The sequence below is a fragment of the Pristiophorus japonicus genome, chromosome 8, assembly GCF_044704955.1.
Source record: "Pristiophorus japonicus isolate sPriJap1 chromosome 8, sPriJap1.hap1, whole genome shotgun sequence".
NCBI lineage: Eukaryota > Metazoa > Chordata > Chondrichthyes > Pristiophoridae > Pristiophorus > Pristiophorus japonicus.
The window spans coordinates 40,444,425-40,462,665 of NC_091984.1; the positions used below are offsets into that span (position 1 = coordinate 40,444,425).

The 18,241-nt window shown below is 46.6% G+C and overlaps 1 protein-coding gene across 7 annotated transcripts in view; it reads left to right on the forward strand.

Annotated features, from left to right (window-relative positions):
* The window catches only part of ptprfa (protein tyrosine phosphatase receptor type Fa), a 589,458-nt gene that overhangs the window by 322,027 nt on the left and 249,190 nt on the right, over positions 1-18,241 (forward strand). For all 7 annotated transcript variants that reach the window (XM_070886687.1, XM_070886691.1, XM_070886688.1 and 4 more), the window contains exon 5: positions 16,547-16,735. In XM_070886687.1, the coding sequence (XP_070742788.1) occupies positions 16,547-16,735 (189 nt within the window). The remainder of the gene's footprint in view (positions 1-16,546; positions 16,736-18,241) is intronic.

An 18,241-nucleotide genomic window follows, 5' to 3' on the forward strand; every position in this document is an offset into this window, starting at 1 on the left:
TATTGGGGGTAATGTACTGACATTAATAGAGAACTGGTTGGCAGACAAGAAGCAGAGGGTCGGGATAAATGGGTCCTTTTCAGAATGGCAGGCAGTGACTAGCAGGGCTCAGTGCTGGGACCCTAGCTCTTTACAATATACATTAATGATTTGGATGAGGGAATTGAGTGTAATATCTCCAAGTTTGCAGATGACACTAAGCTGGGTGGCGGTGTGAGCTGTGAGGAGGACGCTAAGAAGCTGCAGGGTGACTTGGGCAGGTTAGGTGAGTGGGCAAACGCGTGGCAGATGCAGTATAATATGGATAAATGTGAGGTTATCCACTTTGGTGGCAAAAACACGAAGGCAGAATATTATCTGAATGGTGGCAGATTAGGAAAAGGAGAGGTGCAACGAGACCTGGGTGTCAGAGTACATCAGTCATTAAAAGTTGGCAAGCAGGTACAACAGGCGGTGAAGAAGGCAAATGGTATGTTGGCCTTCATAGCAAGGGGATTTGAGTATCGGAGCAGGGAGGTCTTACTGCAGTTGTACAGGGCCTTAGTGAGACCTCACCTGGAATTTTGTGTTCAGTTTTGGTTTTGGTCTCCTAATCTGAGGAAGGACATTCTTGCTATTGAGGGAGTACAGCAAAGGTTCACTAGACTGATTCCCGGGATGGCGGGACTGACCTATGAGGAGAGACTGGATCGACTGGGCCTGTATTCACTGGAGTTTAGAAGGATGAGAGAGGATCTCATAGAAACATATAAAATTCTGACGGGACTGGACAGGTTAGATGCAGGAAGAATGTTCCCAATGTTGGGGAAGTCCAGAACCAGGGGACATAGTCTAAGGATAAGGGATAAGCCATGTAGGACTGAGATGAGGAGAAGCTTCTTCACTCAGAGAGTTGTTAACCTGTGGAATTCCCTGCTGCAGAGAGTTGTTGATGCCAGTTCATTGGATATATTCAAGAGGGAGTTAGATATGGCCCTTACGGCTAAAGGGATCAAGGGGTATGGAGAGAAAACAGGAAAGGGGTACTGAGGTGAATGATCAGCCATTATCATATTGAATGGTAGTGCAGGCTCGAAGGGTCGAATGGCCTACTCCTGCACCTATTTTCTATGTTTCTATGTTTTTACTTTCACCCCTGCACTTTCTAAACTCCTAGAGTTTCTACAATATTGAGCTCTGTCATATGCCTCCTTTTTTTCTTTATCCTACCTTGTATGTCCCTTGTCATCTAGAGGGCTCTCGATTTGTTAGTCCCACCCTTTTTCTTCAAGGGAACATACTTGCTCTGAACCCTCAAGATCCTGTCATTGAATGCCTCCCGCTGCTCTTTGGCCACATCACATCTCTGCTTTGTAAAATTGAGAACTTTTATTCCTGGTCTATTTATGTCCTTTTCCATAAATACCCTAAATCCAACTGAAATTATGATCACTAGCACCAAAATGCTCTCCCACTGATACCCCTGACATATGCCCAAAAGCTTGCTCAAAGAAGTAGTTTTTAAGGAACGTCTTAAAGGAGTAGAGTGTTAATAAACTGCTTGCATTGCTGGTCAACTACCATATCTAGATAGGAAGGAGTTGCCTATATTTGTGCCTAAAGACGTAATCATATTTGGGTAGGACATATCTGCTGTGTTACTTCTGGAAGACTAAGATCTACCAAGTAGAGTTAGAGCTCACAATTTGTGCACTTGACCACTTTTTTGAGTTTGTTTCATGGTCATTGGCAAAATAGTGACTGGGAGTAGTTTACATGCTTTTACTAAATTTGTGACCATTCGAAGATGCTGAGCACTTCATTACTGCTGTACTCCAAGCTGACTAAAGATGCTCAGAACTACATCTACAATTTTTGTACTATGCTGCACTTCAGTATACTCCATTTTGTGAGCTCAAAATTGCCCAGGAGCTGCTCCGTTTTTTTTTTGGAGCAACTTGATTTTTCTGGAGTATCTTAAAAATCCCCATTTTGCACATTCAATTTGCCAGTGTAAGTGATTTAGTTAGGATTTTTTTAGTTTAGTTTAGTTTTTTTCAAAAGGGGGCGTTGCCAGCCACCTAAGCTCGTTTTGGCCATTTAGGCCACTTTGGATAGCTAATAGTTACTCCAAACTAACTTAGGCCGGCGTATCTGGCCACTTGTGGCCGCACAGAAAACCCTTGTGGAGAGTTAAAAAATCAGCGCAGGTAGGTACTAATGACTTGACTAAAGAATGTGAATAGGATCAAACAGCTACACAGGACATCATATGACAAACTTCGCAAAGTTAATTTACTATACAACAGAAGCATTCATGGAAGCTTAAACTACAAAAATAAAAGAAGTAGAGACAAAACATATTTACATAATTTTTTCAAAATATCCAAATAAAAAATAGAAGTACCTCCTGCTCGTAGTTCTTATGTAGGTAAGTATTTTCATTAGCAGGGTTAAGGAAAGTCTTGAGTAAGCTCATTAAAATTACTGGCTACACAGTTATTCCCCCCCCCCTCCCCCCCTCGGATCAAAACTCTGCTCCAGCCCCCCTCCCCCCCCCCCCCCCCCGCCCAGCCCGGATCAAAACTCTCTCCGCACCAGCCTGTTTGTTGTAGCCTTAGTCTGGGAAGGCAGCGGGCCGGCCTGTGCGGCTGGCCACTCGGCCCGGGATAGGGGCGGGATGCATCGGGTCCCACGCTGCAGCACGCATCACCATCATCGGCAGGAGCTACTGCGCATGCTCTAATGTGAATGCGGACAACTGGCGGCACTGTTTTTTGCGCAGGGCCCTAGCTCCGCCCCCGAATCGACTGGCCACGCTGCACCAAGCCCCGGAAGAGGGGACACAGCGGCCAGAATTGGGAGATTTTTTAGGCGGCGTTTTCAGCCCACAAAGTCGCCGCATCTCTGGTGGGTTCGCCGAAAAAAGGGGTGGGCCAAATTTGAGCCCTGTGTGTGGCGGTTGAAAGAATGAATAAATGTTAATTGCACTAAATGGAATCTTCCTCGTTCTTTGAAAGAAGTTCTATCTTGCAAACAATGTCTCCTCCTAGTCTTGCTTCTTGATCTAATGAGCTTTGAAGTTGTCTTACTGTTTTGCATTGGAATAGGCTCCAGAATATACACCACTGGTTGCACAGTTAAATGAGAAGTGCACTAATTACAAAAGGGTACAAAAAAATGAATGAATTAAGAAAAGTAAACTCAACATCATCATCATAGGCAGTCCCTTGAAATCGAGGAAGACTTGCTTCCACTCCAAAAGTGAGTTCTTCCGGTGACTGAACAGTCCAATACGGGAATTACAGTCTCTGTCACAGGTGGGACAGACAGTAGTTGAAGGAAGGGGTGGGTGGGACTGGTTTGCAGCACGCTCCTTCCGCTGCCTGCGCTTGTTTTCCACATGCTCTCGGCGACGAGACTCGGTGTCCAGCGCCCTCCCGGATGCACTTCCTCCACTTAGGGTGGTCTTTGGCCAGAGACTCCCATGTGTCGGTGGGGACGTTGCATTTTATCAAGGAGGCTTTGAGCGTGTTCTTGAAACGTTTCCTTTGCCCACCTGGGGCTCGCTTGCCGTGTAGGAGTTCTGAGTAGAGCGCTTGCTTTGGGAGTTTTGTGTCAGGCATGCGAACAATGTGGCCCTCCCAACTGAGCTGGTCGAGTGTGGTCAGTGGTTCGATGCTGGGGATGTTGTCCCGATCGTGGACGCTGACGTTGGTGCTTCTGTACTCCCAGGGGATTTGCAGGATCTTGCGGAGACATCGTTGGTGGTATTTCTCCAGCGATTTGAGGTGTCTACTGTATATGGAACCAGTGGGAACCTGTTCAACCAGATCCAAGACCGACCCAACCTCTGTTGTCGAACGACAGTACGCGGACGACCCTTGCGTCTGTGCACATTCAGAGACTGAACTCTTAAGTCATAGTCAACATCTTCACTGAGGCGTACGAAAGCATTGGCCTTGCACTAAACATCCATAAGACAAAGCTCCTCCACCAACCTGACCCCACCACACAGCACTGCCCCCCCAGTCATCAAGATCCACGGTGCAGCCCTGGAAAACGTAGACCACTTTCCATCCCTTGGGAGCCTATTATGAGCAAGGCAGACATCGACGACAAGGTTCAACACTGCCCCCAGTGCGCCAATGCAGCCTTCGGCCACCTGAGGAAGAATGTGTTTGAAGATCAGGCCCTCAAATCTGCCATGAAGCTCATGGTCTACAGAGCTGTAGTGACCCGCCCTCCTGTATGGCTCAAAGACGTGGACCATATACAGTAGACACCTCAAATCGCTGGAGAAATACCACCAACGATGTCTCCGCAAGAAACTCAACAGCCTCGATATTAACCAACGGCGGTCGGGGGAATTTTAAAATAGCGGACGCATCCTCAACCTGCCAGTTGCCGTTTTTGTGTTCTGTGCGAGTATCTCACCCTTGATTATCATTGACATGTTTAAATCAGGCTCCTACAGTGTCTGATTTAGATTGAACTGCTGCCGGCCAGATTTCCCAGCACTCGGAAACCCGGCGGTGAAATGGAGGCGGGAGCTGCCAGCTTCGGAAGGTAAGTGCCATTTATAGCATTCCTTCTGGGCCAGGAGGAGCAGCAGTGTTGTCCGTGCCGCAGTCGGCAACCTTCTCCAACTCCTATTGCTACCAAGCCTCTATCTGTAGCTCCCTCCCCGTAATTGCTGAGGACCGCCCCCCAAGGGTCCCAGCTGTGGCCTCCTGACACTGATTTTCCCACATGGCAGTTGGCCAGCCTGTCTGCTGGGGCAGGGAACAGAAGAAAAAAAATTATAATGCGGTCCTGCCGTTAAATTTCAGTTGGACTTCCATGCCCCTGGCCGTACCAGGATTTCACCGCTCTGCTGCACTCCGCCACAACCTCCCTGGCTCCCATAAATATTGGGGCCAACATTTCACAGCTCTTGGAAGTAACCAGAGTACATTGGTAAGATGGGGGAAGTGTCACAAAAAAGCAGGGCTGCTAAAATAGCAACAGATATGATAGATTGAAAGAGAACTTGTATTTGTTTTGCACCTCATGTCCCATGGTGCATTTCACCCAATGAATGACTTTTGAAATGTAGTTGTAATGTTGGTAAAGTTAGATACTGCAAAGTAGCTCAAACTGTAGCCTCAGGAGCTCTTAATTAAAGGCAGTCTGATGTCACAAATAGTTTCTTGACTGAATTTCCAGCTTCTTGCGCTGTTCCGATTTAATGAGAACAATCAATTTAGTTAAGAGAGCTGAGCATTTGACACGTTAATTTCTGAATCACATCTATATTCAATAAGCCATGTCTGCACAGGGTGGCAGTCTTGCCAACATAGATTTTGCAACCCTTATCAGGCTGAATAGATGCTAGGTAAGTATGATTAGCAGCAAGACTGGTGCAGCCTTCTCCAAAACCCTGTAATTTTACTTTTTCAGTATAATTCTGTCATCAATGGTGTATGTAATGAATTTGCTTCATGGGTTCTTTGCTTAAGAATTCATAGCAACACATTGCTATTCAGAACTAGTTGTTTTATTAACAAAGGTTAAACAATCATACTACACATCACCAGTTTATCCAACAGGCTCTCAACTGCATACCACATCGTGGATGACCGAGACCCAACTGACTGGGGTTTTATTGAGTCTTGTGAACATCACACGACTGGCTAAGCCACTCACAATGCAACAGCTCTACAACTATTTTTTTGTATAAAAATAATCAAGTGCCCCCTGATTAAAGGGGGGCGGGGGGCACACTCCAAAAACTTTTCAGGTGCCCCCTTATATTTTTTGGTTTTTTGAGGGTTTTTTTGAGGGCACCTAAACACAAATTAAACAAGTGCCCCCTGGCTAAAAGGGGAGAGGGGCACGAAAACCGGCAAATTAAAACAAATTAAACTTTTAATCATTAAATTTAAATTGAAATTTGGTTGCCGAGGGTGATGATGCACTCCAGTCCCTCCGGCGCCCACCTCTCGTGGAAGGCCGCGAACGTACCGATGGACACCGCGTGCTCCATCTCCAGGGACACCCTGGCTCGAATGTAACCACAGAAGAGAGGCAGACAGTCGGGCTGAACGACCCCCTCGACTGCCCGCTGCCTGGACCGGTTGATTGGCCATGCCCAGAAGCAGTCCTACAAGGAGGCCTTCCGACCTGCCCGCTCCCCTCCGCACAGGGTGCCCAAAGGTCAGGAGTGTGGGACTGAAGTGCAACCAGAATTTGAGAAGCAGCCCCTTCAAATAATGGAACAGAGGCTGCAACCTCATACATACAACATATACATGGAACACGGACACTTCCAGACCGCGGCCTGGGAGCCCGTGAACCGACTTAAAAACTTAATGCACGGAACTGCTCCGTGCAACATCCTCCAGGCCCCAAGTCCCCGATAAATAAGGGGAGGACTGCCGCGTAGAGTGCACTCCGCAACAGCTCTACAAACCTGTGAGCATACTCACAGGTGCATACATTACAGTGTATAACCCATTTTTGTTGATCTCTCGAGCAGTAATCTATGCTAAGACACCTTTACTGATTTAACAATCAGACTTTTGTACAGCAGAATGGGGCAATGTCACCTGACTATCAAATTTGAGATTTTCTTTTAAAGAACTAATACCGATGAATTTTCTCATTGGGATGTCAAGAATTCTTGTTTTTGGAGGTTAAACCTCTTTCCAAGAATGACATTTTTACATGTAATCTAATAATGTAGAGTTGGTTCCTTGTTGTCGGAGACATTCAGTTTATATTAACTGACTTTTTCAAAAATGTATGCATCTCATACTGAATGTTTTCAATATTTTATAATATATATACACATTCATATAGTTACAGAATAATCATTGGTGTAGCTGCAGAAATAACTGTCTTTACGAAGTTACTAGTCGGCCATCTTCAGTGTTTAGTATATTTCTAAAAAAAAATTCCCAAGTCAGTTTGGTCTATAGTAGTCACACATTCTTGGAAATGTTGACAGTACATGATGCATTAGGTATAGAGACCATTATGAGCTGGTGTATTAAGGAATTCTTAATGTGTTAATAAATGTTCTGTCATGATTACATGGATTTTTCAAGAAGCAATCACAACCTCTATCCTTGGTTCTTGATCTCCATGTGGTTAACATAGCACCTGTTGTGTCCATGCTGAATGAAGGGAAAATTCATCATTCTAGATTAATGACTTTGTTAATAAGTTAGAAGTTAGGTTTCTTAGTAGGTCCTGGCATGCAGAGTAGAACTCAGTGACCAGAATATCTTAGCAGTGCATTGTGGGAATGTGAGCAGGTTTGAGCAGATTTAACAAACCATCAGCAACGCCTAGACACTCGCCTGGGGTTAAACATTAGCGCCTTGGAGGATTTGGGAGATGAATGTGTACAGTTTCACCTCGGTATTGCCTCCTGAGCTCAAACAGAAAAATTCTATAGCTTATCTGAGTTAAGCTTTTGTTAATCATCAAATGAGCAAAATCTGCCATTTAGAAAACCACTGTGGATATTAAACCGATTTTAATGAAGAATTATGCGGTACCCACTCTATCAACTCCTTTGTATGAAAACAAGTATTTAATTATTGAATGCATTTATCTGTATGTACACAAACATGAACTTAATAGAGTATGATTTAGCAGAAAAATACTTGCAGTGATTTTAATTTCAGCTGTTGAAATGATTTCTTGAGGTTTAATTTAGGGTCGGGGATGGGGGTGGGGGGTGGGGGGCAGAATGTCTTCCAATCTTTTCTTAAATTTCTGCAAGAGAAACATCTGATGGTTCCAGCAGTGGTGTGTGTGTGTGAAATGAATGTGTAAAATGGTGTGTCAAAGTTGTGCAGGTTATTGCAGTTGTGGGACATTGGGCTTAAAATTGTCACATTTTGGGCATTTTGAACTGAAATTCCGACAAACCAACAAAAACAGACTTTACTGTAGTTTGGTGGTAATAGTCCTGTATATAGAATTTGTTTTATTAAAAACAGCAGCTTAAATTTATATAGTGCCTTTAACATAGGAAGATATCCTGAGGTGCTTCAAAGAGGTATAATCAGAACAAAATAGACTCACAAGCCAAAGAGGTAGATATTAGAAAGGCTGACCAAAAGCTTGGTCAAGGAGGATCTTAAAGGAGAAGAGACAGAAAGGTTTGGAAGGAAGCTCCAGAGCATGGGGCCTAGACTTCAGTTACTTCATCAATGACCTTCCCTCCATCATAAGGTCGGAAGTGGAGATGTTCGCTGATGATTGCACAGAGTTCAGTTCCGTTCACAATTCCTCAGAAAATGAAGCAGTCCATGCCTGCAGGCAGCAAGACCTGGATGACCTCAGTGGCAGGCTACATTCATGCCACATAAGTGTCAGGCAATGACCATCTCCAACAAGAGAGAAGTATAATCACCTCCACTTGATAGTCAACAGCATTACCATCACTGAATCCCCCACCATCAACATCCTGAGAGTCCCCATTGACCAGAAACTTAACTGGACCGGCCACATAAACACTGTGGCAACAAGAGCGGGTCAGAGGCTGGGTATTCTGCAGCGAGTGTCTCACCTCCTGATTCCCCAAAGCCTTTCCACAAGGCACGTCAGGAGTCCACTTGCCTGGATGAGTGCAGCTCCAACATCACTCAAGAAGTTGGATACCATCCAGGACAAAGCAGCCCGCTTGATTGATAAGCCATCCACCACCTTCACTCCCTCCACCACCAGCGCACAGTGGCTGCAGTGTGTACCATCTATAAGATGTACTGCAGCAACTTGTCACAGCTTCTTCAGCAGCACCTCCCAAACGTGCAACCTCTACCACCTAGAAGGACAAGGACCTCCTCTGGCCGCCTGACCTCCATCATCTGCAAGTTCCTCTCCAATTTATACACCATCGTGACTTGGAAATATATTGCTGTTGCTTCGTTGTCGCTGGATAAAAATCCTGGAACACCCTCCCTAACAGTACTGTAGGAGTACCTTCCCTACAAGGACCGCAGCGGTTTAAGAAGACGGCTCACCACCACCTTCACGAGGGCAATTAGGGATGGGCAATAAATCCTGGCCTTGCCAGCGACGCACACATCCCGGAACAAATTTTTTTTTAATGTGTGGTAGTCAATGTGGGACAAAGGAGGAGGGGAGGAAAACAAGGCCACAGTCAGAGGAACAAAGAAATGTGGACGTTTGGAGGAGGTTACAGAGATGGGGAGGGGTAAGACCATTAAGGGCTGAAAAGACAAGGATGAAAATGTTAAATTAAAGTCTTCGGGTTCTGGAAGCAATGTGGGTCAACAAAGCAAAGAATGAGCAGAATTTAGTGCAGAATAGGATGTGAGCAGTAGATCAGGGGCAGGAGTTTCGATTCATGGGGCACTGTCATCAGTACTGGGGGGAAAGGGGCTCCACTGAGATGGACCGGGACCAGTGTCCTGGCAAATTGAATAATTAGGGCTGTAGATAGGGCATTAAACTAAAGTGTGTGATGGGGGAGGGGGAGGAAGCGAGCAGGTGAGGGGAAATTTAGTGATCGACAGAGAAAAGTCAAGGCAATAGAGCAGTACAGGTGCGACGTCCAGAATCCGGAATCTTCTGGAATACGGACACCGGACCGATCCGTGGCGGGGTCGTCCGGAAACCGGAAGATGTTCCGAAATCCAGACTCCCCCGTCTCGGTCTGGCCTCGGCCCAACCTCCGGCAGCCTGACCAACCTCACTCGGCCTTGGCCCGATCGACACCCCCGATCTCGGGCGGCCCGACCGACCACCACCCATCGGGTCCGACCGGCTCTCCCCCCCACCCCCCCCCCCGCCAAAACCTACCTTCCTTGGCCCAGGCAAAGATGTTCTGAAATCCGGAACGGCGTCGGTCCCAAGATTTCCGGATTTCGGACGTCACACCTGTATAGTGAATTGGGTAAAGCGGTGTGTGTGACAGGAAGGGACAGAGCATTTAAAGGTAATAGTGCATCAGCAAATAAGGTGAATGCAGGAAATCATGGTAAAAAGTTTAAACTAAAAGCTCTTTACCTGAATGCACGAAGCATCCATAACAACATTAGAGACATGGTCGCAAGGTGACCAGGGTTAGGAACTGAATATTCCAGGGTACTTGACGTTTTGAAAAGACAGGCAGACTGGAACAAGGTGAGTAGCCCTGATAATTAAGGATGACAGGCGGACACAAGTGAGAAAGGATCTTGGCTCAAAAGATCAGAAAGTAGAATCCGAATGGGTGGAGATAAGAAATAACGGGGGGCAGAAAACAGACTTTATAGGCCCCCTAACAGTAGCTATACCATTGGACAGAGTGATACACTCAAAATAAAGGGTGAAACTGAGTACTGTGTGTGATGAGCAAGTGTGACCTTAGCTCCTTTAATAAGATTCTTGAGTGCAGGTACCTCGTGGGTGGCCTGCTTATATACTGTGCTCCCAAGGGATCCTGGTGGTCAGGTGTCATGCAGGTTACAAAGGGTGAAATACATAACATCACTTCCCCGTGAAGTCAACAGGACACTTATTTACAAGGTGAGACGATCTGGGGCTTTACGCTCCCTTGTCGATTGTCTCGGTACAAATGTGGATGTGAGTGGGTTGGTCAGTTCTTCACTGGACTGTTGGACAGCTGGCCTTGCTGGGCTGCTGGGGATGATGAGTTTGGTTTCGTGGTCAACCATGATATCAGTTGCTGTGTGTGTGTGTGTGTGATGGAGGGTCAAAGTTGGTGGTGTCCTCTTCGGGTTGTTCGTAGCTGTTGGTGAACCACAGTTTGATTTGGTCCAAATATTTTCTGTGTGTTTGTCCATTGGCCAATTTGACCTGAAACACCCTACTCCCCTCTTTGGCTGTGACCGTGCCAGCGAGCCATTTGGGACCATGTCCATAATTGAGCACAAACATAGGATCATTGATCTCAATATCGTGTGACAAATTTGCACGGTCATGGTACACACTTTGTTGATGCCGCTTGCCCGCCACGTGATCAAGGAGATCAGGGTGGACAAGAGAGAGCCTTGTTTTAAGCGCCCTTTTCATGAGCAGCTCAGCTGGGGGAACCCCGGTGAGTGAGTGGGATCTGGTATGGTAGCTGAGCAGCACTCGGGACAACCAGGTCTGGAGGGAGCCTTCCGACACACGTTTCAAGCTTTGCTTGATGGTCTGAACTGCCCGTTCTGCCTGGCCATTGGATGCGGGCTTGAACGGGGCAGATGTGACGTGTTTGATCCTGTTGCGGATCATGAATTTCTTGAATTCAGCACTGGTGAAGCACGGCTCATTGTCGCTGACTAGGACATCAGGCAAGTCGTGTGTGGAAAATATGGCTCGTAGGCTTTCAATAGTGGCCGTGGACGTGCATACAGACATTATTGCACATTCAATTCATTTTGAGTAAGCGTCCACGACAACTAAAAACATTTTGCCGAGGAATGGGTCCGCATAGTCTACATGGATCCTCGACCACAGTTTGGAGGGCCACGACCACAAACTTAGCGGTGCCTCTCTGGGTGCATTGCTCAGCTGAGAGCAAGTGTTGCACTGGCACACGCATGACTCTAAATCTGAGTCAATGCCGGGCCACCACACATGGGATCTGGCTGTGGCTTTCATCATTACAATGCCTGGGTGGGTGCTCTGCAGTTCACATATGAATGTGTCTCTGCCTTTCTTAGGTAAGACCACGCAATTGCCCCACAATAGACAGTCTGCCTGCAGGGACAACTCGTCTTTGCGTCTGTGGAACGGCTTAATCGTCTCCTGCATCTCCACTGGGACACCGGACCAACTCCCATGGAGGACACAGTTTTTTTTTACCAAGGACAGTAAAGGGTCCTGGCTGGTCCAGGTTCTGATATGGCAGGCCGTAACGGGAGACTTCTCGTTCTCGAATGCCTCCATGACCATGAGCAAGTCTGCTGGCTGTGCCATTTCCATCCCGGTGGTGGGAAATGGCAGCCGACTGAGAGCATCTGCGCAGTTCTCTGTGCCCAGTCTGTGGCGGATTATATAATTGTATGCCGACAGCATGAGCGCCCATCTTTGGATGCGGGCAGAGGCATTGGTATTAATCCCTTTGTGCTCAGAGAACAGCGATATGAGCGGCTTGTGGTCAGTTTCAAGCTCAAACTTGAGGCCAAATAAGTACTGGTGCATTTTTTTTTTACCCTGTAAATGCACGCCAGAGCCTCTTTTTCAACCATGCTGGAGGCCCTTTCGGCCTTGGACAAACTCCTGGATGCGTAAGCGACCCGTTGCTAAATCCCCGATTCGTAAGCCTGTTGTAGCACACACCTGACCCCGTATGACGACGCATCGCAAGCTAGCACTAATCGTTTACAAGGGTTATACAGGGCAAGCAGTTTGTTTTAACACAACAAATTTCTGCCTTTCTTAATTACCCCATATCCAGTCGTCACCCTTGCGTAGTCGCGCATGTAGGGGTTCTAGCAGGGTGCTTAACCCAGGCAGGAAATTACCGAAATAGTTCAGGAGTCCCAGGAACAACCGCAGCTCCGTCATGTTCTATGGTCGTGGCGCGTTCTTGATGGCCTCCGTCTTGGCGTCAGTGGGTCTGATGCCGCCTGCTGCGGTTCTCCTTCCCAAGATTCCTGTGCCAGGAAAACACACTTTGAGCATTTCAACCTGAGCCCCACGCGATCCAACCGACTAAGAACCTCCTCCAGATTCTTCAAGTGCTCCATCGTGTCCTGATCTGTACCCAATATATCGTCCTGGAAGACCACTGTGCAAAGAACTGACTTTAGCAGGCTCTCCATGTTCCGCTGGAAGATCGCTGCGGCCGACCGAATCCTGAATGGGCACCGGTTGTAGATAAACAGACCTTTGTGCGTGTTGATGCAGGTAAGGCCTTTCGAAGACTCCTCCAGTTCCTGCATCATGTAGGCCGAGGTCAGGTCCAGCTTGATGAACGTCTTCCCTCCAGCCAGGGTCGCAAATAGGTCGTCCGCCTTGGGTAACGGGTACTGGTCCTGCAGCGAAAAATGGTTAATCGTTACTTTATAGTCCCCACAAATTCTAACCGTACTGTCCTCCTTAAGTACCAGCCCAGTCGTTGAATTCCACCGGTGCAATGATGCCTTCACGTTGCAGCCTGTCCAACTCAATTTCCACTTTTTCCACACATCATGTACGGTACCGCCCGAGCCTTGTGGTGGATGGGTTGCATACAAGGAACCAAATGGGATCTGCACTTTCGCCCCCGAGAAGTTTCCGATGCCTAGCTCGAACAATGATGAGAACTTGCTCAGAACCTGGGTACGTGAGGTGTCGTCGACGGACGAAAGCGCTCGGATGTCATCCCAGTTCCAGCAGATTTTTCCCAGCCAGCTTCTGCCAAACAACGTGGGGCCATCCCTTGGTGCAATCTACAGCGGGAGTTCGTGTACTGCTGAGTCATAGGAGACTTTGACTTCTGCACTGCCAATTACAGGGATTACTTCTTTGCTGTAAGTCCTTAGTTTGGTGTGAATGGGGCTGAGCTTGAGCCTCACAGCCTGTCGAAGGCCTTTTTTCTCATAATGGACTGACTTTCCCCCATGTCCAGCTCCATAGATACTGGAATACTGTTCAGTTCAACTTTCAACATTATTGGTGGACATTTCGTAGCGAACGTGTGTACCCTGTACACTTCTGCCTCCTCAGTACGAGTCTCCAATTCAGCCTGATCCACTGTAGATCGATCTTCCTATGCAACGTGGTCGTTTGCAGTTCGCCTGCACGTTCGTTGGAGGTGTCCCGTTGTTCTGCAACCATTGCATGCATAGTGCTTAAAGCGGCATTGATGGGGCCGATGTTCTGCAGCGCCAACAAGGTGTTAACTGCCTCGCATTAACGATTGATGGTGGACTCTGGGTTATCTGAGGTCGGGCCACAGCAGCCGGCATGTACGTTCTACCATGTACATTTCTGCTCGAGACTGATGTTACTTTATGCACAGTATTGGCCGAAACTTCTTTATTCTGCAAAATATCTTTGGTGTTGTCGCTGGTGGACATAAATACCTGGGCTATCATTATGGCTTTACTTAGATTCGGAGTTTCTACAGTCAGTAGTTTGCGAAGGATTGTCTCATGTCCAATGCCCAGTACAAAAAAGTCTCTGACCATTTGTTCCAGGAATCCCTCAAACTCTCAATGTCCTGCGAGGCGCCTTAGTTTGGCGACGTAGCTCGCCACTTCCTGGCCCTCCGATCGTTTACATGTTTAAAACCGATAACTCGCCATCAAAACGGTTTCCTCATGATTTAGGTGCTCCCGGACCAGCGTACACAATTCTTCGTAGGATTTCTCTGTTGGTTTTGCCGGGGCCAGGAGATTCTTCTTGAGGGCCCATAGGTTGTTGCCCCACAAACAGTTAGGAGGATCGCCCTTCGTTTGGTAGCGTTCTCGTCCCCTTCCAGCTCATTGGCCACAAAGTATTGGTCGAGTCTCTCCACGAAGGCCTCTCAATCGTCCCCTTCTGAGAACTTCTCCAGGATGCACTTTCTTTGCATTTTCGCGTGGTTGTTCATTGCCTCGTCGCCAATTGATACGCTCAAAATAAAGGGTGAAACTGAGTACTGTGTGTAATGAACAAGTGTGACCTTAGCTCCTTTAATAAGATTCTGGAGTGCAGGTACCTCGTGGGTGACCTACTTATATACTGTGCTCCCAAGGGATGCTGGGATCCCTTGGGACTCCAAAAGGTGGGCTCTCTGCTGGTCAGGTGTCATGCAGGTTACAAAAGGTTAAATACATAAGAGTATTAATCAAAAATTAATAGGAGCTTGTAACAAACATAATGCAATAATTATAGGGGACTTTAAACTTCATATTGGGCAAATTAAATTGGCAAGGAGGGCATGTTTATAGAACCATAGAGATTTATGGCATAGAAGGCCATTCGGCCCATCGTGTCTGCGCCAGTCTTCTCCACTCCCCTCTAATCTTTCTACCAATTAATTTAAATCTATGCCTCCTGGTTATTGACCTCTCTCCTAAGGGAAATAGGTGCTTCTATCCATTCTGTAGGCCCCTCATAATTTTATCATCATCATCATAGGTGGTCCCTTGAAACGAGGATGACTTGCTTCCACTCCAAAAAAAGGATAAGATCACAGGTGTTCCAATGAAGGACCTAAAATTCCAGTTCCTGAACTACATCCTGAAGGGTGGAAGATGCCTGTGCATGGATTTTTTTTAACGTGTGGTGGCCGTTGCACACCAGCCACCACACGGGCTTGACAGAGCTAGGTCTTGGTCCCGTGGCAAGGATTAACCAAGACGACTGGAGACCTGCTCTGCTGCACAGACCTAGTGTGCACACATATCGCAGTGTCGGCTGGCCTGTGCTGCCCCTGGCCCAGAACTCACGTCATTCCTGGGCCCCGATCACATCCCTCCACAGTCTCTCGCCGCTCCTGCGCCCCGACCTCGTCGCTCCTGCTGTATCTGCCCATGCTCCAATCACCGACTTGGACCTTGATGACGTCACTCTTTGCTGCCATCGCAGCTCGTGCTGCTCCCTGAGGTGGTATGCCTCCTCACTGCTCCCAGGCCGCTGCTTGCCGCTCCTTTTATGGCCCCTGACCTGCCGCTGTTGTTCTCCTGCAGGTCGGGGCCTCCTCATTAAATCTCCCCTCAACCTCCTCTGTTCCAAAGAAAACAATCCCAGCCTATCCAATCTTTCCTCATCTTTTAAATTATCCAGTCTTCGCAACATCCTCATAAATCTCCTGGGTACACTTTCTAGTGCAATCACATCTTTCCTGAAATGTGGTGACCAGAACTACGCAGTCCTCTGGTTGTGGCCTAACTAGTGTTTTATGCAGTTCAAGCATAGTCTCCCTGTTCTTGTATTCTATGCCTCGGCTAATAAAGGAAAGTATCCCGTATGCCTTCTCAGCTACCTTATATACATATCCTGCTACCTTCAGGGACCTTTAGGGGCAGAATAAGATGAGGGAAAGGATAGCCAGGTAGGGAGGCTTCAGTCAGGGGTGTAAGCTATCACCACCCATGTGCCATGTCAATGCAGTCATCCACAATAAGATGGTGAGGGACTTGTTTACAAGTGAATGGACATTCTGGAGGGAAATGTTGAAAGGTGCAGTAATTGTTGATCTGCTGACATTCCGAGGGGGTCAGTGGTGGGTGAGTGAGAAGATTTGATTGGTGAGATTAGCCCCATTGGCACGCTGGGTTTTAAGGTTAGCAAGAGAGGATAGGGTACTTGGGTTGTAAGGAGGCAGTGATGGGAGTCTCGATGGGCATTTCTGAGAATGAAAAGCATAAAGGGTTAGCCATATGCTTTTCCCAAGCCTGGAACAACAGCAGGGCAATGGAAGAGTAGTGAAGGGTTGGGATAGGTCGTGGAGGAGGGAGCAAAGTATTTGAGAGGGGAGAAATAAAAGGGGAGAGGAAGGGAGGGGACAGAGGATAAGGGCCTGAGAGGTAACAATATTTTTACCCAAAATGTGTAGGATGGCAGAAGAGATAACATTGCAAAAAAATGTCCTCGTTGTTTCTGAGGTTAACTGTAATGCTGATTACCACTTATGTTTTAACAGAGGAACAACTGCCTCATGGATTCCCCACCATTGATATGGGCCCACAGCTGAAGGTGGTGGAACGGACCCGCACAGCTACAATGCTTTGTGCTGCCAGTGGGAACCCAGATCCTGAAATCACATGGTTCAAGGATTTCCTGCCAGTGGACACCAGCAACAGCAATGGGCGAATTAAACAGCTCAGATCAGGTAGGATGTTTTCCTGTCAGCTATTTATTGATCAAGTTATTTATGCGGAGGTTGGTGTTTTAACATGCAGCTAAACAGTTGATATTGCATGTTATTTTTCTAACTGTTTATATATCAAATCACTGTTGATATATTTTTTTAAATAACTGTTATTGGCCATTTTTACAGTTGACTGTTTACCAGACAGTCCATTAGAGTGTATCTAGCAGAAGTGAAAAATTTCCTATGCAAATTGCCTAAGCAATGGTGAAGTATGGCTGAGTTTTGCTTGTCCCTTTCTTGCTGATGCATGGTGGTAATCAGTAATGACTAAATTGAGTTTTGACACCAGGAATTAATGGTCTGCTTGCTCAGTGGCTAGTTGCCTTACACTTTGCCCAGAAGCAACTTTATCTATAATTGAAAAATGGTAGATAACTGATGAATCAAATCCTATTAAGTTAATTTTTTGGAGCACTGTTAAAACACAAGGAAACCCATCACCATATTTGAGTCTTTTATGCAAGTTGCTTAGAAATCTATGCCCAATATGGAGTGCATGCTCCCTCCCTGTAGTGACATTTGCATATCCCACTTACCCAAGTACGGAGAGTTTGGGTGCAGGTTGACAGAGCCGAGAATTTGGGACACCACCCTATCCACCTGAACCAATTGTGCATGGGAGTGCTGTTGAATTTTAATCAGCTAAAACCATGCAGCTTGCCAGTAGGTTACTGGTAAGCTGCCCATTGTCATTTTATGTTTTAGGGTTTTGGACTAAGTATTATCTGGAGCCGAGTGGGATGAATCTCAGCTCCAGTGATAGGTTCCATTAGTGAGCCAGCCTGGTTGGTCAATCATAAATAATGCCATGGTGTACTGTTTGACTCAAGTATTAAACTATTAAATTTGCCACAAAGAGTTGACTTGTTTCCAAATCTCTATTTCTAGGCATATCCTCTTGAAGCCACCTTGACTCCAACCTTTTGCCCACCCTCTCCAAGGAGGCTCATTCTATGCTATATTAATATTAATGCCAAGAAATGTAATGTTATTTTTAAAGCTATGTTTCCACTACAAGTTAATTATTTGCACTTGTGGGGAAGACCAAAATGAGAGGCCACCAGTATAAAATACTCACCAAGAAATCAAATGGGGAAATTAGAAGAAACATGTTTACCCAGAGAGTGGTGAGAATGTGAAATTCGCTACCATGGAGTAGTTGAGGCGAATTGTATAGATGCATTTAAGGGGAAGCTTGATAAGCAAATGAGGGGGAAGAGAATAGAGGGTTATGCTAATTGTGTTAGATGAGGAGAGATGGGAGGAGGCTTGAGTGGAGCATTAACACCGACATGGACTAGTTGGTCCAGATGGCCTGTTTCTGAGCTGTTTGTTTCATGTAATTCTTTGCTCAAAGCACAAATTTAGTTGTACTTGCAATGTGAAATGAATCTCCAAAAGATTCCTTTACCTTTGGAGTCCGAAAACAATGTTGCAAATTTCAGGTACCACCTATTTGTTGAT